Consider the following 22,805-nt stretch of genomic DNA (forward strand, 5'->3'; position numbering starts at 1 on the left):
AGTAATGATGCTGAAAATTCGGCTTTGCCATCACAGGAATAAATTACTTTGTGAAATATATTCAAATAGAAAACAGTTATTTTAAATTGTAATAATATTTCACAATATTACTGTTTTTTTACTGTATTTTTAATTAAATAAATGTAGCCTTGGTGAGCAGACGAAACTTCTTTAAAAATATTAAAAATCTTAGTGGTTCCAAACTTTTGGACTGTACTGTATATATATATATATATATATATATATATATATATATACATATATATACACACACACATACATACACACACACACACACACACTTTAATAAATTCTTAATTTCAATAACTTAATGATAAATAATGATTAATTTAAATTCATACATTTTATTTGATTTGTAAATCTAATTTCATTGGAATTAATCAAAAATAGACATTAATAAACTGTTATTTTTTAATAAAGATTTTTTTTCTGTTGAATTTCCAGCAAAAGAATTCAATTTCTGATTTATACTATTAATATTATATTAAATTTCTCATACTGTGACAGGATAACAGCACAATCCTATATTTAAAACTGTCTTATGGTCAAATTTTCACAATGTTTTACAACATTAACCGAAGATTGCGAAAAGCATTTTGAATGGCTGTTCCCAAGTTACATAACAGTACCACAGTCTGTACTTCTGTTCCTCACAGCCACACTTTGTTTCGTCATATTAAATGTGGCGTATACTGCGACTAAGATCTAAATACAGTACAAACCTGTCCAGCCACATGCTGACATCTGCAGAGAAATGTCGTCATCTCTGTTCCTAGCAACCACGTGTTTGTAAGTTGAAGCAGAAGAGTAACATTTCTGTCTGCCCTCATGCCAACGGTAAGCAGTGCACGTAGTTTACCCTGGTAAGTGAGCATTTTGCCCTGAAAATTTGGTGAAATGCACTCATGCCACTGCAAGCACAGGACATATGTACCTCATTATGTTCCAGACAAGCTATCATGATCTCAGACAGAATGACCACACCAGTGCGTCCCACCCCTGCACTGCAGTGCACCAGAACCGGCAGGTTTGTGTTCTTTGGATCGCTGGAGCTGTTTGTGTGTCGCCTCACGGACTGGATCTCCTCCAAGTACGCTAAGACACAGAAATAGAGCGGTTGAAAGAGCCACACCAGGATAAAACACTCGAGGCACACCGCAAAAACAGTTGTGCAGCTTTAAGTCATGCATGATACACATCAAAATACTGAGATATATATATATATATATATATATATATATATATATATATATATATATATATGCGCTAGATGCTATATATAGATTGTGCTTAAATATAATAATTATACACATAATTATATATATATATATATATATATATATATATATATATATATATATATATATATATATATCTATATATTTATATAATTATATTTACATCTATGTATTTATAACTTTATATATCTTTCAATTCAAACACAAATGGACATTTCCTTTAAAGACAACATTTTTTTTTTTTTTAACCAATAATTATTCTTTATTGTTCCATCTACTCTTTTTTCCTTTTGTGGTAATAACCACCACCAACACATTAAGTAAAAAAAAAAAAAAAAAAAAAATAATAATAATAATAATAATAATAATAATAATATTATTAATAAATTAGAGCAATAATATAAACAACCATGCATAAAATACATACACACTTTTACATATTGAAAAATAGGAGAAAAAAATTTATAAAAAAGAGAAAAGTAAAAACATCAAACTCTTATAATGACACCTAATTCCTAAGTAATAATAATAATAATAATAATAATATTATTATTAATTAAGTAAATAAAATAATAAATGAAAAAAATTAAAAGGGAGGGAGGATTATATAGAAAATGTAATTAATATGATATGTATTCCCTTAGTTTATAATATATACTTTGATTTTTATATATTTTTTAATAACTGTAATTTGTTTTAATTGTTTTTACATGATTTTAATATATATTATTACATTTTGCACATTTTTCTTAAAAAAAAAAAAAAAAAAAGAAAGAAAGAAAAAGTTTTTCAGGTATAAATGACTCTGAAATATGACCTGGAGATATTTTTGAGACATTCACCCATTACAGCTTTCCTTACAGGAACATGTTAAAAATATTAAGAGAATACTTTCACTTTTCTTTCTGGCTTACTAACAGAGTAACAAACAATTTGACAGGAAACTACAAACAAACTTTTTTTTTCATTTGCACCACCTGTGATGTCTTGAGTGCCAATATCAGTAGCGTTTGATCTAAAGATTTTATCTCATCTGTGTTGTACTTACAAAGAAAGCCTTTAAAGTCCTCCGGGCAGCCATGATCGGGCCAGTCCGTGTACTGCAGGTGCCAGACGGTTCGCTCCTGTCCTGTGAGGAGATGTTTGATCTTCAGGCCGGTTGTGGCGTAGCACCCAGAGTCCGTACGGAAGCGCGTGGTGATCTTAAATCGTCCATAAGTAACAGTGTTGTGGCGAGAGCCAAGACGAGGCCAATAGCGGAAACTCTTCTCACGACCTCCTTCCTGCAGGTCAGGAAACAAAACAAGCCAGTTTGATGATTTAAAAGGCAATGAAGAGTGACACTGTAAATAACAACTAGGGCTCAATTTTAATCGATTCTCATTTTGATGAACCAATTTTGAATCAATCTTTTAGTCTATGCTGATTTCAACTGAACAAACATGCATGAACAAACATTCTTAGTAAATTGTAGCACCTGACATCCAATAAATTGCAAGAAGCTTTGTGACTTTTTATATGAAACAAATTTATATCCAAATGAATCAATATCTAATTGAATCAGGATTGGAACTGAAACAAATTGCAAGCTTGTGAATCAAAATCAATCATGAAATTTGTGTCGGTACCCAGAACTAATAACAACCACATCTCCTTTACATGCAGATATGTTTAATTTTTACCTCCTCTGCTGTAACCATTGCGATGATGGCAACTCCTTGTTCCCAAACCATTTGCCAGAAGTCTTGGCAGGTGCTGGAAAGCGGACCCTGAGATGCGATATAACTCCACTCTTTACCTCTGACTGTAACCTGGTAAATACAGCGGCAGAAATCACAATATGAAGGCTTATTAATCTGATTTAAATCAACACATGTATAAAATATAGCTGCATGCATCAATTAATGTGGTCCAAGTGCTTTAAGACCTTAATATGCATGAATAAAAATATATGCATAATTTAGCAAGCCTGAACAGACCTTAATCTAAGATATTATTACATAAGTTACAATAGAAATGTAGCAATTTAACATTTATAACCATTATATGCTATAAAGTTTTGCATGATCAGTTTAGAGCATCATAATAATAATAATAATAAAAATAAGCTTTTTACAAAACAGCAGGGTTTCAGCAGTTTGTGCCCATTGAAACACTAACAACCCTCAAAAGTTTAAGATCTCTAGTATTACAGTTTGTATTATTATTATTATACAAATTGGTACGAAAACAGCAGGGTTTCAGCACTAGTTTGTGGTTGAATTCCTAAAATTTAATACAAAATGTCCATGCGTGATTGACTCGACACAGATCTACAGCTCACCCTGATGTGTGAAGCGTTGATGTAGCCTGTGTTGTTCTCTTTGGTGGGCACCAGCTCCACACGCGTGTCGTCGTAGGGCAGGACATCCTGGAAGCGGTTCCTGTCGCCGTTCTCGGGCATCTGAGCAATAGTGCACTCACAGTTGGGCCGCCTCTTGGGCACCTGCTCGTACTCCGTGAACACCATCCCCTGCTCCACTCGCTGCTCCAGTATCTTACACTGCAGGAAACACACAGGAAATGAGGGTCTGTTCGGCCCATGATGCCATGCAGCAAGGTTCCTCAAAGCTGGTCATGCAGGGCCACTACCCTGCAGAGTTTAGCTCCAACTCTGACCAAACACACCTGAGCAAGCTAATCAAGGTCTTCAGGATCACTAGAAAATCACAGGTAGGTGAGTTTGATCAGGGTTTGAGCTAACCTCTATAGAGCAGTGGACTGGATTTGAGGAAACCTGCCCTACAGCATGCTAACAGTAATGCTATACCAACGAACATCTGCCCTATGAAGAGCTGCTAGTTGACGTGATGATTAATTAAAATGTTTTATGTAAAAAAAAATAAATAAATAAAAAATAAAAATGTATATTTCATAGTTCACTTCACTATAAATGTTTATAAAACTATAAAAGTAATAACATTTTAATTCAAAAATACATTTCAGAATTTTTAAAAATGTTTTAAATATATTTATATAATGTATATATACACACACACACACAACCGTTTAAGTTTTAGATTGGTACGATTTTTTAAAATGTTTTTAAAAAGTCTCTTCTGCTCACCAAGGCTGCATTTATTTGGTCCAATATACAGTGAAAACAGTAAAAATTTGAAATATTTTTACGATTTAAAATAACTGTTTTCTGTTTGAATACAATTTAAAATGTAATTTATTCCTGTGATCAAAGCTGAATTTTCAGCATCATTACTCCAGTCTTCAGTGTCACATGATCCTTCAGAAATCATTCTAATGTGATGATTTGCTGCTCAACACACATTTATGATTATTATCAGTGTTGAAAAGTTTTTTTCAGGATTCTTTGATGAATAGAAAATTCAAAAGAACCACCTTTATATGAAATATAAGGCTTTTGTAACATTATAAATGTCTTTACTGTCACTTTTGATCAATTTAATGCATCCTTGCTGAATAAAAGTATTAATTTCTTTAATTTATTTCCAAAAAAAAAAAAATAAAAATTCTTACTGACCACAAACTTTTGAACATTCAATTTTAAAATGTATTCAAACAGAAAAAAGTTATTTTAAATTGTAAAAACATTTCACATTTTTACTGTTTTCACTGTATTTTGGATCAAATAAATGCAGCCTTGAGCAGAAGAGACTTTTTAAAAACAAAAAAACATTTAAATGAGGAAACACACACACACACATATATATATATACATATATATATATATATATATATATATATATATACACATGTGAAGAAATAATAATGAAGACTGAGATGCAGCATATAAACCCTGTTAACCCAACATTGTCTTCGATCATTTAAAAAACAAACAACAACAACAACAACCACCAGGTTATTTGATCACAAACCAGCGTTTAACCACCTGCAGTCAAACTGAAAGCAGCACTTACCCTTTCATCATTAGACGCGTTCTCCGGGTCGTCCTTCCCTTCATCAGGCAGCGGCATTCTGGACAGGGTCAGGCCATTGAGAGCCGCCAGCTTCAGGGGTCCCACTTTCTTGACTTCCGAACGACCTTTCTTCATGCCCTTCATAACCGGAGCGAGCGATGGAGAGACAGAGAGGAAAACAGAGAGTCTGAGGATCAGCATCTGAGACACACGGGTAGAGCCGTGCTCTTTAGAAGAATGCAGCAGTTCGGGTCTAAAGGCCTGTTGGGCGGCATTCTTCAATTCACGCGTATAGTGGAGTTGAAGAATAACGTCACACGCAAGTCAAGTTTCCGGGCTCAGCCCTGAGCACAAACACCTATTCTACATGCAGACCAAATTAAAATAAAAGCCACACCAGTTGGATCATGTGTCATCACAAATCAGTTTCAGTTTCCTTTATCAAATTACAATAAGATCTCTGTGCACATTTTAAAACTACGAAGAGCAGCATGAACATTCTGCTAAACAACTTCTTTTGTGCTCCACATGTAAATAACTTTTAAAATAAAAATTAAGAGTGTAAAAAACAATGCATTACATATTAAAATAAATAATTAAAGCCACTGATTTAATGCATGAAATTACTCATGACAGCCCTTAAATACAAAGTGGTGACAGGATAGTGGAAAATAGGCATTGTTGGAATGAGGATGTAGTTCCTTGTTAAAACTAATTAATGGAACATGTGAAATCGAGTGTAAAACACTTGCATAACTTAATGCATAACTGCCTTAAATCTGGGTTATTCTGTCTAACTGAAACCCTGCAACTTTGCATTCATGTCATGTGCCAAAATACCAGTAGAAAAGTAACAGACTGGAAAATTAACTACATACATTTAAAAAAAAAAAAATCATAGATATTATTTTATAAAATAAAATGTAAAGCATCACCTAAAATGTTTTAGTTTTCTTCAACATGAAACTTCTATAATGGGACCATAATTATGTTAACCAGCATTACATTACTATGTTCAGAAAGATTATATGAAGGCTGCATTACCTACAACAGAAGCCTAAAACATCGACTAAATAGATGTGTTTGAATGAATACATGACATGAATGTAGTGTGGGATTTAGAGAGTGCAAGGTCATTCATTTTCATTCAGATTACAAACAAACAACAGGATTTTCTTTTAAATAACATGCACTGATGAATCAATCTCAATAAGACTAGAAACACATTAAGTAAATAGGCTCAATTCTGTTTCCCATACTTTTTTATCAGCCGAACCCCTTAGACAAAAACTATTTTCTTGAGATTACACCTGAGATTTTAAGTTAACATTTCATTAATTAAACGCCACATTCGCATGTTCACGGTTAGGGATGGGTATCGAGAACCGGTTCCATTTTAGAACTGGTTCCAAAATTAGAGGAACGTGCAATAAACGTGCATTTTGATTCCGCTTGTCGGGTTCCTGTGTGCACATTTTAATGTGATTTTAAACCGTTAAAGAGTAAAAGATTTGCACACTGTTTTCTGTGCTGCGCACACATCCAAAACGACATGCGCACAGAGCGGCTTCTCATACTGAATAGAGTGCAATACACACAAATACACAAAAAAAAAATCTCAAAATATTCTCGTAAACATGTGTAACGGTATATTGGATCCGTGCAGCTCTTAAAGTGACAGCAGCCTAATATTCCTCCTATAATAATGTTAATCAAACAACAGAAGACAGAGAAAATTCACTCGCTGTTCTTGACTGAATAACTTTAAATATATTTGTAATGTAGCCTATTTTTTATCACATTTTTGTTCAGTTGTATTTATTTGTGCAATTGCTAATTTGTTCTTTTTTAATTACCGAGTGTTTACTTGTCTTTAATAATGCTTGAAATGTATATTAGGCTAGTTGTTTTTGCTATGGTATTTATAAACAATAAGCAAAAGTTCCTTGTGTAAGTGTTTTTAGCCTGTTGATTTTTGTTCATGATATTCAGCTACAATTAAATGTTTTGCAATAAGACTTTTTTTTTGCAATAAATGTGAATATGAATCGAAATTAGGAATCGATAAGCAGAATCAGAATCGTCAAAATTCAAATGATACCCAACCCTATTCATGGTTCTCTAATGCCGGGTAATGGTCACATGACATGCAAGTAAACAGATTAAATATTTAATCTTTTTTAGTGTTTTATTTAGACTTTGTAGCTGGACTTTGTTGTGCTGCAAATAATTTTGATAATTATATCAATAATTTTATTTTACACTACAAGTTGCATAACAACCATTTAAATAATTTAAATTTCCCTGTTAATTTTACTTGTTTATAGCACACTTGTACAAACAAATTTGTCTATTTTGCCTATTTTGTTTATATATATTCCATCACCAAGACAAACTCCTTGTGTGTAAACATACTTTGAAATAAATCTCATTTTGATTCTGATTATCGCAGCCTTTAATTTGACGTTACCGGAAGCTAGTGATTATAGTCTATAAAGTTATAAATCTGGATATTTTTCTGATAAAAACCCATCACTTCACTTCAAAAAGATGGATGTGCTTTTTTGGGCTTCAAAATCTCAGTTACTATTCACTCCCATTATTTATATACAGTACAGTCCAAAAGTTTGGAACCACTAACATTTTTAATGTTTTTAAAAGAAGTTTCGTCTGCTCACCAAGGCTACATTTATTTAATTAAAAATACAGTAAAAACAGTAATATTGTGAAATATTATTACAATTTAAAATAACTGTGTACTATTTAAATATATTTGACAAAGTAATTTACTCATGTGATGCAAAGCTGAATTTTCAGCATCGTTACTCCAGTCTTCAGTGTCACATGATCCTTCAGAAATCATTCTAATATGTGTATAAGTCATATGTGTATAAGTCTAATATGTGTATAAGTCATATACACCTAGGATGTCTTATGCTGTGTTCACACCAAACGCGAATAGAGCGTCTGGCGCGAATGATTTCAATGTTAAGTCAATGTAAAGACGCGTTTACGCGCGTCTGGAGGTCTTGCGGCGCGAATGAGGCGTTTAGCGCGGCGCGGAAGACGCGAATTCGCCTCATTCGCGCGATACGCGCGTTACGCGCGAATGGTGCTTTTTGTGCATTTAGCGTGTGACGCGAATTCGCGTCTGACGCCCGAGTTGAAAAATTTGAACTTTGGCGTAAATTCGCGCCGCGTTAACCAATCAGGAGCCTGCTTGCTGCTGTGGCGGCAGGCCCGCCCGGAGTCACTCATTCAAAATGGAGGAACGACTGATATTATCAGTGAGCAGTCACCCAGAGATTTATGACACAAGTTCATACTTCAGACAGGAATAAAAAGGACCTCGCTTGGAAGAGTGTCGGTGAGGAGATTGGGCTACCTGGTAAGTTGTAAATACACATTTTACTTTTGAGTCACGTACACGTTTATCGACCTGTGGCCTTCCCGCGACGCTGACCCCTACGCCGCTGTTCTGCTCTCCAGAGCAAATACAAAGCGGTAGCTCTCTCGATGAACGCAATAAATTAAAGATCAACTTTTATCAGCCATCTTGCAAACAGACAACCGCCTAGCACTTGCCCCTCCCACAAGAAGCGGATTTCGATAAACCTCGGACGCGCGTCAATTTCGCTTCAAACGCTTGTACACAAATTTTTACAATTGCGCGTCTATTTCGCTCTAGACGCGCGAATGCATTCAAAATGTTCAAGCGGCAAACTAGACGCGGTAGACGCGAATTTGACGCTCACAGGAATATTCGCGTTTGGTGTGAACGCAGCATTAAGGGTGAGTAAATTGTGGGATAATTTTAATTTTTGGGTGAACCATCCTTTCATATGATTCTGATTGAAATCTGATCATTAAGTGCACTTACTGCTGGCGGAAGGCCTTCGATGTTCCTTCTGGCAGGTGGCACGTCAGAGACGGGTCTCTTATAGACGTCTCTCTTCTGTCTCAAGCGTCCCTGTCCACTCAGATCCCCCTCCGACATCGAGGGCATCATGTGTCCGGGCTCTCGGAGAGGGGGCAACTGCCCCATGTCCTCCGGTTTGCGGATGATCGGATGGGCCTGGTACGTGGGAGGGCCCGTCGGGACCGTGTCCATACCGTGGCTGAACGGATAAGCGGGCGGATCTACGAGTGACCGTTCCAGCGGTGTCATGTGATGCTCAGGACCGCCCACCGCATCCTGAGACTGGGGTGTGTGACGACCGCTGTCGTCTTCAAACTCTTCCTCCTCACCACTGCTGTGCACCAACATCGTGGCGTCGGACAGGGATTTTTTGTGGCCGTAGAACACGTCCTCCTTGATGACCACGTCCTCAGGCTTCGAAACCTCCAGAACAACATTGATGTCAGGGCCAGATGCTGTAGGGGTCATTGCCTGGGCAACCGGGGGCGGAGTTTCAGCAGATGCGGATACCTGGGTAGATGATGCAAAAAATGTCAATACATTTATTAAATAATAATACATTTACTCAAATATAGTTCAATTTAGAATTTTAGATTATTATTAACAATTGAATAAATTAATTATATAATTTTTAGCATGTAATTATATAAATATTATATATTACTTAAGAATTGGCAAAAGCAATTTTAAATGTCTCACTGAAGTTGATGCATTAAATATCCAAACATTTTCTCAATCTAGAATCTTAGATAATTATATAAGAATTAATTATATAGATTCTATATTAATTATTAACAATTTGTATATATGTGAAAAAAGACATACAACAGATGGATACATGGGTAGTTGACGGATAAAAAATGTCAGCGAATTAAATAAATTCTTTCAAATATAATTCAATCTAGAACATGAAGATTGCTAGTAATTACAATAGAATTAATTATATAATTATTAGGATTCTTATTTAATTAGATATTAATTAAGAATAAGCAAAACGCTGTTGAAAATAGTTTTAAATGCTTATTGCGTAACAAAATCAAAATTACATTTATTTAAAACAATCTATTCTCAAATAGTTAAATCTAGAATCATAGATTGATGCTAATATATAAGAATGATATAACTAATAGAATTAATAATAACTTAAAATTAATTCTTACAATTAATAAAACTTACAATTAATAAAAACTTACAATTAATTCAATCAAAAATATTTAAATCTAGAATCAGATTGCTTAATTTTAATTCATTATTCATTTTAATTGCTTAATTTTAAATTAATGTATTATAAATGAATAGTTAAATTAATAATATATATACACACATATATATATATATATATATATATATATATATACACATATACATATACACACATATATATATATATATATATATATATATATATATATATATATATATATATATATATATTTGGATTATTACGTAATTTTATTATATAAATTGTATAATAATTAACAAAAGCCATTGAAAATAATTTTAAATGTGTATAACGTCACATGGCTCACCTTCCTCTCCTTCAGCCTCATGTTCTCCAGTCCGTACGCCAGCCCGGCGATCTCGATGGAGTTGCGCTTGTGCATGTGAGGACGGCGAGGCGTGACAAGTGGCTCGCTCACTTCCTGCAGCGAGTGCGCCACGGGCAGACTGTCCTCCTGGAAGGTTTGCACTGAGTGGTGCACACGGCGCGTGATGAGATCCGGGTTGCTGCTGCTGACGTAGAGGTGACGGGACAGATCCGGGGTGCTGTTGGCGGGTCGAGGATGAGGGTAGGGATACGGCGGTGGCGGCCAGTACACCTGATTCCTTATGATGTTGGGCGGCGGGTACTCTTGCGCCTGCTGGAGCTGGACGTTGGTGAGTTCGGGGACGCTAACGGCGCCCACTACGGGCCGTCTCTCGGTGGGATAGGGGTACGGAGAGGGACTGTGGAAGCTGTAGTTGAGGTGGAACGGATACTGGCCCGCTCCGTGCTCGCGGATCTCCGGCTGGCTGTACACTAGCGGATCAGGTCGGCTGTAGGCGTACGAGTTGCCGATGTTGAGGTTCCTCATGGAGTGGCTCTGGCGCTCGGTGGGCGGGATCATACCGAGGTTCTTCTGCCTCATGACCGTCTCGTAATCGGGAGTAGCACGGTAGGACGGCGGGATTAGGGCGCTGTGGCGGTGGGAAGGCACGTAGTCTGGCCGCATGAGATCACTTCCTGTGATGCTCGGGTTGGACGACATGGGCGACGGCTGCAGGTAGTGCTGCGGGTTGTTGAGGGAGCTGGTGCTTTGGGCGCTGTAAACGCTGCCGTTCCGGATCCGTCCGTTGTACTCGTGAGGAGAGCGGTCCAGACTGGTTTGGGAATGGTAGTAAAAACCATTCTGGTTGTTGATGTAAAGATTATCTGTAGGAAATACCAGAAAAGTTGAATCAGTATTTTAAGGTCTTGTTTTTCAGTAAAACTCAAATTAGCATTATTGGCATGACTGTAATTAATACAAAGTATATTATTATTACGTGACTTAAACTTATTTTAACAATGCAACAAATTAGAACATTTGTGAACAGCTATTACAGTACAAATATCTAAACTTTTTTAAATCAAGATAAATCAAGCACTAATTTTAATTTTTTTTGTTTTTCTTTTAGAAAACAACACTTAATATCTTATGTAATTTGTATTATGTAATTTTTCCTGTATCTTGATTTAAGAATGTTTAGATATTTGTAATGGAAAAAGAGGACAAAAACAGTCATTTTGCAGTGAGAACGGACAGGATTTTTGGCTTGTTTTACCTTGCGAAGACGTGTACGGCTCGGTGTAATGGCCGTTAAAGTGCATCTGAGGTGGCATCATGTAGGGTTGCGGTTTTGGCTGCATCATAAGACAAAACAAAAGCAGTATTATTCAGCAGGACACATTAAGTCTGCTTCATAACTAGTGAACTCCCTCTTTAGACAGTATTTTAAGTAATATAGGTACACTCAAAGCATGAACCGTCCAAAGTTAGCCAGCAAAACTATATTAAAATTCAACTATATAATGTTTTTAATGCTTATTAGATTATCATGATGCGCATAAGGTTTCATTTCAGTTAGGATGCTGCCTTAAAAGGTTTTGGTTTTGGTTTGGAATAGAGTTACAGTAAATCACATGAGATCATGCAGAGCCAACAAACTCCATAAACATCCTACAGAACAAGCTCCACTGCAAAACTGTTGTGTAGTTCATGAATAACTGGTATAATGCTGACCAGAGACATTCTCGTCGAGGACCGTCGCCTCACGGGGTTTACAGGAGCGGGCTGAGTTTGTCTGGAATAAAACACAAAACAATAAAAGACAAGCTAAAATAAACCAGAGAGCAATAAAGTTCAAAGTTTGTATTTCTCACATAAACAGCGGTTTACTATGGTTCCATTTTTGCACTGTGACATTTTCATGACAACTAAATATATTTTCAGAGATTCTCAATATTTAACTGTACAATATTTTTGCATTGCAGCATCACTATGATATATGATATTGCAATGTTAAATATTTATAAAAGATTGCAGTTTGAAGTAAAAAATAAAATACTTGCCAAAAACATTTGCTTTTTTGCATTCGGACATTTTCATAAAAGTTCAGTTTCACAAAATTCAACTGTACAATACTTTTGCATTACAGCATCATAGTGCAAAAATATTGTAAAGCTAAATATTTTTAAAAGCTTGCAGTATTTGATTTAATGTCTATAATTCATCTTGATTTAAATAAAAAATAAAATTTTGCAGTTTTCAGGAATTTCCCGTCACTCTGTCGGCCACAAGAAGGCTCGGAGCAGTAACGCAGTAGTCGTGCTCACCCCTTGTCAGCAGGCACAGAGGGACGAGAGAGGGTTGGAAAGCGAGGAAATGAAAGAGAGAGAATGGACCTCTGGGAGCCCTCAGAGTTCGGGCCATCAGACAGCTCTCTGGAGACAGTAAACGGACAGCGGTGAAGCCACCGAGAGAAAGAGACACACAAAACTACAGATGCACCGATGTAGCAGCCAATAATTTTACTCAGCCAATTACTGATCACATTAAAAGAATCAGCAATTGGCCATATGCATGAAAAAGGCCGGTATTAAAACATTGTGTGTGTGCAAACCATTTGTTTACAACACTAGCATGTTCAAAAGTTTGGGGTCAGAAATATTTTTTGAAAGAAATTAATACTTTTAATCAGCAAGGACTGATTAAATAGATCAAAAGTGACAGTAAAGACATTTAAAATGTCCCAAAAAAATGTAAAATTCAAATAAATGCTGTTCTTTTGAACTTTCTATTTAAAGAATCCTGAATACAGACACTGCATCACAGTTTCTACAAAAATTTAACGCAGCACAACCAGGGTTTCTGCAGAATTTATGAGTGTAAATTTAAGACCTTTTGAAGACCAAATAAAGAAAACTTAAGGAATAAACTGAAGGGAACACAATACGTTAATATGCTCTCGAAATGTAAATGTCTAGGGAGAAAAAAACAAGTTGTATTAGCAACACTTCAGAGTTTGAAAATACAACTTCCAACAGATATCCATTACTTCAAAAGTAGATTGAATACCTCTGCTCTCAACCGTTAGAACAGAAAAATATATAGAATACGATTTTAGTGCAATTGTCTAAAGATTCTTAAATTAAGATGCATTTACTGGAGATTTAAAATGACAGAATATGAAGTCTTGTTTTCTGTGAAATTGATGAAAAACAAAGTGAGTTTTCCTGAAAACGAACAAATATTTGGCAACAGGTTTAGAAAAATCAAGTTAATTCAAAGGGATACTCGTTGACAAACATTTGTTTTTGTTTTAAGCATTAACTTCATTTTGCATTTGCATCTCAAGTAAATGTATCAAAGATGTTTCGATATTTGTATTGGAAAACAAGACAAATATTGAGGAAGATATACATTTTTTGCAATGCATGCAACACTTAACGCAAACTTTATGAATTTAAGACTTTCTGCACTGATTTAAGACCTTTTTAAGGCTTTCATTTGTGTAAGGGTGAATTAAGAAGCCCTGACAACTGTTTTCAACACTGATAATAATCATAAATGTTTCTTAAGCAGCAAATCAGCATATTAGAATGATTTCTGAAGGATCATGTGACACTGAAGAATGGAGTAATGATGCTGAAAATTCACAGGACTAAATTACATTTTACAATATATTCACATAGAAAACAGTTATTTTAAATTGTAATATTTCATTTATATATATATATATATATATATTTTTTTTTTTTTTTTTTTTTTTATCAAATAAACACTGTCTTGCTGAGCAAAGGAGACTTTCAAAAACATTAAATAATCTTACCAACCCCAAAGCCTCTGAATGGTAGTGTACATTGTTTAAACGGTTTCCTAAATTATGAAAGTTTTCTTTTTTATTGTGCCTATAATCCAATCTAGTAATGACTGAGTATTTAGTCACGACATTACAACAAAAAACCTAGTTTTTAGAGGAAAGAGACAAATGAAGCAGGGTATCTATATCAGACTGTTTTTTTTTGCTTAAATTGTATTGGCCAAAATCAGTGCATCCCAAACAAAAACAAACACACGACAGAAAACACACATAAACTTACAAACTGCTGTTGTTAATTTTGTAAAACTTGTGTCGCGCCAGCCACATTCTGCACACGTATTTGGACGTCTCCATGTCCTCCTGAAACAGAGCCAGAACATTTTTACTAAATCAAATCAGGCTAGGACATTGACTAGTGTGTTTCAGGGCCTAAATGAGTGGCGTTCCTTAGAGGCCAGCCACAGATCTATTCATTAATATGAATGGACACACACATGGGCATCACTGTGATATACTGTGATAAAAATAAAGTTTCCAAGAGGGGGTTTTTGCAGTAATGCCATAGACAAATTCCTTGTGTGTGTGTAAACATACTTGGCATTAAAGCTGTGGTTCAACAAAGAACCGTTCAGTGGTCAGTTTTTAAAACCTATTTTTCTTACTGTGAAGAACATTTTAAAAATCTAAAGAACCACAAGAATATTTTGTGCTTTTGAAAGGTTCCATGGATGTTCTTTATGGAACCATTGATGCCAATAAAGAACCTTAGCATAAAGAACTGTAGCATAACTCCAGATTGATTAAGTCTTTCAGTAATTTCAGACAAAGGAAAGCATCTGAACTATCTGAGACGAGGTGGAGACTTACGGTCTGGAACTGGATTGTGTCTTCTTTGTTGGCGAGCTCCAGGGCAAAGAAGGACTTATTATGAGTCATATTATTAATGTCATTCCACCTGCAGAAACAATGAAGAGCTCGAGTCAGACACATGACAGCAATACACAACCTAAAAACACGATAGATACGGCTAGTCAGGCTAGTTTGGACAACATCTGATATAAATCTCTATATTTGTTTATTTTTTTGCTCTGAAAAAGGGTGATTTATTCCCCAATAAGAGAAAACTAAATTTCAGCCAGCCATTGTTGATGAGGACAATCAAAAAATGTAAGTAAAATACAAAAATAAATCTAGTTTACAGTAATCAAAGTGTGTTTTGCAAACTTTGTTTCACTACATTATCACAAGTAAGATTACTTACTATATTGTAATTAACAGCAAAATTTACAAACATAATATTTTTTTTTTTTTTCTAAAAATGCCATGCACAGATTTCCTTAAACATTGTTGACTGATTCGAAACGTCAAAGAAATGTAATGGCCAAATAAAAAGTGCATTAAAATGATTGCAAAATACAATTTATCATAAAATGCATCACAAATATTTAATATATTCACCAGCCCTCATGCATGAATGCAAAAAAAAACACAGAAGCATGTTGCATGCACACATACCGAAACATGAGAGGTGCCTTCCCATTTTTGTGCTTGACAAAAATCCCGTCCAGACAAGAGCCGATAATCACATCTGTGCTCTGAGTGTCCTGTTCAGACACACGGAAGGAAATAAAATACAGTACCATGAAATATTTATTCATTTAAATGGCTGTCAATAGACTAAAATGATTATTAACCATTCTTTTTTGTAGTTTAATGCAATATTGCATGATGAAAAAAGTCTGGTGTCTTAGAAAAATAATACCACACCTTTCTTGACAAGCAGATTTACATCAAAGTGTAACACTTGGGTTGTTTCAAAATAAATAATCTCAAGTATGATAAATAGTAAGTGTGTTGAAAATAGTAATAAATTTGTTCAGAAGTTCCTTCACTGTAATTTACTGCTTTGGAAAAGTGTTTCTGTATTGAACATAATTCATTTCTTAAAGAGATAGTTTACACACAAAACGTTCATAAAGAGATCGTAAAATAAATCCAAATGAATCAAGCAGTTTAAAAAAAGCATAAATTAAATGTGTTTATCATATGAAGTGGTTGTGTCACTTCAGAAGACTTGGATTAAACCGCTCTTCATTCATATGGATTTACTTTACAATCTCTTTATGAACGTTTTGACGCATCAGAGTTTTGGGTGAACAGACTTTCAATGGAGGGACAGAAATCTCTCAGATTTCAATAAAAACATCTTCATATGTGTTCAGAAGATGAACAAAAGCCTTACGGGTTTGGAACGACAAGCGGATGAGTAAATGATCACAGAATTTTAATTTTTGGGTGAACTAACCCTTTAAGTGTATGCATTAATTTTGTGCACTTGTTATATTTCTTGTTTTGATAACATTTGCACTGCATAATACAAAACGTGTCAAGGGAATCTATTACGAGGCAAACTATATATTTTCCTGTGTGTGGTTCTGAATTGCACAAAACAGATATGGGCATTTTTTTGCCGATTTACCTTCGCCTGGACACTCTCCTCACCGTAGCCCTCCATCTTCTCCACCTCCTGCATGTAGAGTAACTCCGCCTCTGGAGCAGACAGACCTCTGGGAAACAACACACACACACACACATACCATCAGCTCTGAGATACCACAGCACAAAGATCACATTCAACAACGCGCCGGTCATCTGATCGTGATAATCAGACTCTTCCACATTCTTAAGGTGCATTACAAAAACAAACAACGTCAGAGAACTGCAATGCTTTCGTAGATTTCTTCCAAGAATCAGTAAAAGATATTTTATTTGCATGACATGCCAGCATAAGTACAAATGTGATAAGGTTTTATACAACAGTTCCATAAATAAGATTGTGTTATATTTTAGTCAATATAGTCTGTTAGTATAGTTTGCCAGCGAAAATATTACATATAAAGCCAGAGCAGAACTGTTTGTGCATCTCTGAGCAGCACTTTTCTGAGCAACATTTCTGAATAAAAACGTGTTTTGAACCAATCAGGTGAAGAACCAATTGTTCAATGACCAATTCATGAAGAAAGCCATTTATTTTCCATCTCAAAATACCCCACAGATCATTTATTATAGCTTGTCAAAAACACATCAATTTTGTGTTTGTCCCTTTAAATGCAAATGAGCTGCTGCTCTCTGCCCCCTTTCCAGAAGAGGGTGGAGCTTTAACAGCTCAACAACAACAAAGCTGGAGAATCTCACACAGCCAAAATGAGGATTGTCAGTAACAGTGTTCAGCCTTACATTGTTCAAACCGGAGTCGACACTGATGGAGAGACTCAGGAAGAAGTTACAACTTTTAGAATGAAACTGGAAGTTTCTGAATGGTTAGTGGATAAATTTATGTAGTTGCTGTGGAGTTGATTCAACTCATCCACTAGCATGTGCCGTCATGTTGATCTTTTGTGTTGAATTGACCCTCGTTTGTGAAGCAGCCCGGCGTAAAATGACAGCATGGCAACAACACTCTACAAAATGTGGCAAATATTTCAACATATTTCTCAGCCCTAAAGTGTGTCGAACACATGCAAATCTGCTCTGAAGGATCTTTTGAAACAACTTTTGCAGGAAAGCCAAGAGCATTTATGGTTTTCTGAGTCCAAAGCAGAGAGTCTGGTCATAAGTCATGTCAGGCATTTGACAACTGCCTTTGAAATCCTCTAAAAGGAACCATCTGAACACATCTGATAATCATGAATCCTCCTCACTGAACCTCCCTTAAACTGTGGCAAACTATCTCAATCTTTTCCAAATGGGAAAAAAAGCACATTTCGCAGATGACTACAGCCTCTCACCGATAGTTTTGATAGAGCATGGTGACTTTTTGAGTGGCCTCCTCCACAACCCTCTCGTCCTGGATCCATGGCTGAGAACAGAGGAGAAACAGAGAGAATGAATGGGCTTATGAAATATCATGTAGTTTCTGAATTGAAAATAGAGACTGAAATGTTCAGTGATTACTCACCATTGGAAAAAGCACAATTTTCTGAAGGAATTCCTGGGATTCATATCGATTGAAGTCTCCAAGGTCAGCTGGAAGAAATAAATAAACTTATGTTTAGCATTTGATTAAAAAAGCCTGCCCTCCAACTGATCAAAAGCCTGCCCTCCAACTAAACATGACACTGATTCTTTAATATTAATAAATTAATATATTTCAGTTAATAATACCTTTATTTTATATAACGCCTTTAAAAGTGGCTTTCTCAAAGCGCTTTACAAGAAAACATACCAGAGAAAACAACACTTTAAATAGGTGTTAAAAAGGCAACTAGATGTACATTATCCAGGGTTATTATAGTTAACTAAAAAGCATTTGTTACTTGAAATATATGTTAATTGAAATAAAATACTTTTTCTTACTTTATTAAACTTTTCATTTGGTTTAACTTGAAAATAAGTAAAATTAACAAAAATATACAGACATTAAAAAAAACTAATAATGACAAAAATGACAAAAACACAACAAAATTACTAACTTTAAAATTAAAATGAAAACAGAAAAGATTAAAAAATAAAACTAATTCAAAATATAGCTGAGAGCATCAATTAAGGCCGCTTTAAGTCGCTTTAAGGCCTTTAAGCACATGCGTAAAAAGGTTTTTTAATTACCAAGCCGGTAACCATCTAGATCAGTAGTTCCCAAACTTTTAAGCGTGGAGTACCCCCTGAAGGGATTTCCATCCTTCTGCGTACCCCCTCTCTTCCACTTAGACTGCAGTCACACCTTTACCATTAAGGGACAATATTTGCCCCCTAAATTGATTTTCCAGTGCATATTTTTACCTTTATGAATAACTTTATAAAATAAATAATGTTTTAAATAAAAATGTTCAATAGAGAACATAGTTTTACCATAATTTTATGCAATGATGGTAAACTAAGTAAAACTTTTAAATATTAAACTAAAACCGCCAGTAGGTGGCAGCAAGTCAATGTTTTTATGAGTGAGTCATCGAGTCATTCATTCAGTAATGAAGAATCGGCTGTGAATGAATCATTGAATCGTTGACTCTCATGATTTGTTCAAAGCTGCAGAATTGTTCGCGAAACACAGACGCGTGTTGTAGTTCTGCTGTGGTTTTCGTTAGAACTATTATTTCATTGCAAAATAGAGTAAATACTGACAGTACTGTGTTTAAAATTTACGTTTTGTTTTTTGACCTGTTGTATAATAATGTCACGTTTGCAGTCTTGTGGATATTTGGGAACAATTGCTCGTTATCATCATTAAATACAAGAACTCACACAAGGTATGTTTTTGTATTGGAGAAAGTTTGAGTCTTAAATCGAAATTAATCCACTATCTGTGTCTATATTTGTTCTTCATGCGAGTAAGTGCTGAATCCCCACTTTTACAAAGGTGCATTGTCGAGAACGGCAGTAATTTAGCTCGATTTAAGGCAGCAGATTCTGCACGCAATCTTATCATATGGATGCTGCTTGTGTGGATACAGTAACTTTTGACTGCAAATGATGAGGTAATTTGATTAAATGTACTGGATTTACAGCATTTTGGCAGTTAGAAAAACATGCTCGGTTTTAATAGTATTTTAAGGTAGAATTAAATGAACTACTCAGCATTTTGTTCGCGTACCCCCTTTTGTCACCTCACGTACCCCAGTTTGGGAACCACTGATCTAGATCATAGATGGAAAAGACCAAAGTTGTTTTTTGAAACAATCTCCAATATTTAAAGGGTTAGTTCACCCAAAAATGAGAATTCTGTCATTAATGACTCACCCTCATGTCGTTCCAAACCCGTAAGACCTTCATTCATCTTCAGAACACAGTTTAAGATATTTTAGATTTAGTCCAAGATCTTTCTGTCCCTCCATTGAAAATGTATGTACAGTATACTGTCCATGTCCAGAAACGTAAAATAACGTAAAAACATCATCAAAGTAGTCCATGTGACATCAGTGGGTTAGTTAGAAGTTTTTGAAGCATCTAAAATACATTTTGGTCCAAAAATAACAAAAACTACAACTTTATTCAGCATTGTCTTCTCTTCCAGAATCCTTTCCATTGAATTGATTCCATTGAATTGATTCCACTGAATCCTTTCATCTGTCGGCGTTGGTAATGCACTTATACGTCGTTGTTTTTGGCGATTAGGACATCCGCGACATGCACACTTACGCACCATTTTAAAAAATATAGCAATACCAAAATACAAACAATGTAGAATAGCTTGAATACAGCGTGCGTCTCCTCAGACTGTAAACGAAGCTCGGCGCACCAGATAACACGTCAGTAGCGTCTTACGTCAGCAGCGTCACTGAGAGAGTCGTGAACCCGGATGAACAACAGACCCGGAAGAGAAGACAATGCTGAATAAAGTTGTAGTTTTTGTTATTTTTGGACCAAAATGTATTTTCGATGCTTCAAAAACTTCTAACTAACCCACTGATGTCACATGGATTACTTTGATGATGTTTTTATTACCTTTCTGGACATGGACAGTATACCGTACATACACTTTCAATGGAGGGACTGAAAGCTCTCGGACTAAATCTAAAATATCTTAAACTGTGTTCTGAAGATGAACAGAGGTCTTACGGGTTTGGAACGACATGAGGGTGAATCATTAATGACAGAATTTTTATTTTTGGGTGAACTAACCCTTTAACGAATGATTCGGTGGACAGCAGTGGTCCTAGAGGCAAGAGTTCTACCATGTGGTATGAATGTCGTGGGCATGACGAGACATGATCCTTTACACACGTGAAAAACACAAAGGCGTCCCCTGGTGGCCGATTTCTTTCTAATTTCTCACAGGCCTCTAGGGTCGTGAGTCAAATAGACCCACAGAGTTTCGTTCCGTTCGGCCTCCATTAACCTTATCTGATAGCTGCTCAAAACTCATTGGCCAATGGCGGACATGTTTTTTGAGATGCATCAATGTCCTCAGACAATCATGGCAAACAAAGACACTACATGCCAATTTCAAGTCAATCGGACTAACAATGAAGTATTTATAGCCATTTCCATGTTTTTTTTTCCTGTTATAGTGTCACCAAGTGGTCAGTCGCTGCGTCCTTTTTCACACGACCACAGAATGAGCTTGGTTTGGTGAAAATATAATTTCGTTTACAGGTTATAGCCATTTTAGTAAAAGTGGCTCACTTTGAATGTTTTGGCGACCCTTAGGGACCGTGAATCAAAATTTCAACTTTAGTTTAATAATATTGACCATAAAAATCTTGCTGCACTGATTTGGTTCCGATCAGGCCAGAAACCTAGGACTAGTTCGCAAAAGTAGTTTTTTCAAAACATCCAAAATACCTGAAAATTTCGTCAGAAAGACGAGCAAATCCAAGGCATTTTGTCCGTCTTGAACCAAGTATTCCAATGATATAAGACACTTAAGCCTACGCTACAACTTTTGACCGCTGTAGCGCCCCCGTCAGGCTGATCGGGGTGAGCATTGGTGACATTGTAGACGGTGTGAGTATTACCAGCCCTCAAAGTTTCAAGTCTCTACGACTAATGGTTTGGTCCACCTGATCACTTTGAGGGGAGAATGCTGATCCTTGGAAATTTTTAACAATTATAATAGAGTTTCTAGCACTACGCACTTGAACACCTAAATATTAACAAAAGCTATATTAGTATCTCAATGATATTAAAATAACACTGCCATTATCTGAAAATGCACACGCGTTTAATACTTACTATTAAGGATTTATAAATGTTTCTAATCCTATCTAGTGATAGAGATGTTTGACTTATCAAAACACCAGTACATTTTTTTAAATGATTTTATTTTATCTTACTAATGACGATGCACTGAAGTTATGAGTTAGATGTTGGGTTTAAAATGTAAAATGTGAGTTGACACTCTTGCAAAATCATCTGCAACATTCAGGGCAATAGCACATCTAAATTTAGAAAAGCTGAGAGACGTTTTGTTATGGAAGGAATCGATTTAGCCTTTGTAACTGTAGTAGCTCAACATTAACAGCATGTCTAATCAGCCCGTTAGAAATGTTCACAGCTATGCCGACAATCCCAAGCATCACCGTCGCGTGAAGCCTCCTTACACAGCAATGCTGGTGCACAAAAATAACTCCTCACCTCATCGAAATGACACAAACCAAGTGAAGACAAAGGGCTTTTGACAGTGCAAATACAGTCGGGACATGATTTGTTTTATCTGGTTGTGACAGTGAGTGATGTTAACACAGAGCCCAGTAACTGGTGCTGCCATATATATCAGCGTATGAGATTCTTGTGTTGGGTAAAGTCGAGCCTGGCAGCACAGCTTGATATATGGTGCTCTGATTTTCTAGACTTACAGCCTGTTGTAATATAAAACCGTACCTTCATGATGGAGTATCTGGACCCATGAACCAG

At 35.7% G+C, this 22,805-nt stretch overlaps 1 protein-coding gene across 2 annotated transcripts in view; it reads right to left on the bottom strand.

The window, feature by feature from the left end:
- Positions 1 to 22,805, bottom strand: part of ptpn21 (protein tyrosine phosphatase non-receptor type 21) — a 36,316-nt gene that overhangs the window by 4,694 nt on the left and 8,817 nt on the right. Inside the window, exons 5-20 of one of the 2 annotated variants that reach the window (XM_048192183.1) lie at positions 18,412 to 18,479; positions 18,242 to 18,312; positions 16,933 to 17,020; positions 15,969 to 16,057; positions 15,321 to 15,408; positions 14,734 to 14,813; positions 12,967 to 13,074; positions 12,374 to 12,434; positions 11,916 to 11,994; positions 10,640 to 11,523; positions 9,072 to 9,620; positions 5,192 to 5,329; positions 3,583 to 3,801; positions 2,942 to 3,070; positions 2,308 to 2,542; positions 956 to 1,116 (exon numbers count right to left, since the gene is read on the bottom strand). In XM_048192183.1, coding sequence (XP_048048140.1) covers positions 956 to 1,116; positions 2,308 to 2,542; positions 2,942 to 3,070; positions 3,583 to 3,801; positions 5,192 to 5,329; positions 9,072 to 9,620; positions 10,640 to 11,523; positions 11,916 to 11,994; positions 12,374 to 12,434; positions 12,967 to 13,074; positions 14,734 to 14,813; positions 15,321 to 15,408; positions 15,969 to 16,057; positions 16,933 to 17,020; positions 18,242 to 18,312; positions 18,412 to 18,479 — 3,047 coding nt within the window. The remainder of the gene's footprint in view (positions 1 to 955; positions 1,117 to 2,307; positions 2,543 to 2,941; positions 3,071 to 3,582; positions 3,802 to 5,191; positions 5,330 to 9,071; positions 9,621 to 10,639; positions 11,524 to 11,915; positions 11,995 to 12,373; positions 12,435 to 12,966; positions 13,075 to 14,733; positions 14,814 to 15,320; positions 15,409 to 15,968; positions 16,058 to 16,932; positions 17,021 to 18,241; positions 18,313 to 18,411; positions 18,480 to 22,805) is intronic. The other variant, XM_048192184.1, reaches the window with a different exon arrangement.

The sequence above is a fragment of the Megalobrama amblycephala genome, linkage group LG5, assembly GCF_018812025.1.
Source record: "Megalobrama amblycephala isolate DHTTF-2021 linkage group LG5, ASM1881202v1, whole genome shotgun sequence".
In the NCBI taxonomy this organism is placed as follows: Eukaryota; Metazoa; Chordata; class Actinopteri; order Cypriniformes; family Xenocyprididae; genus Megalobrama; species Megalobrama amblycephala.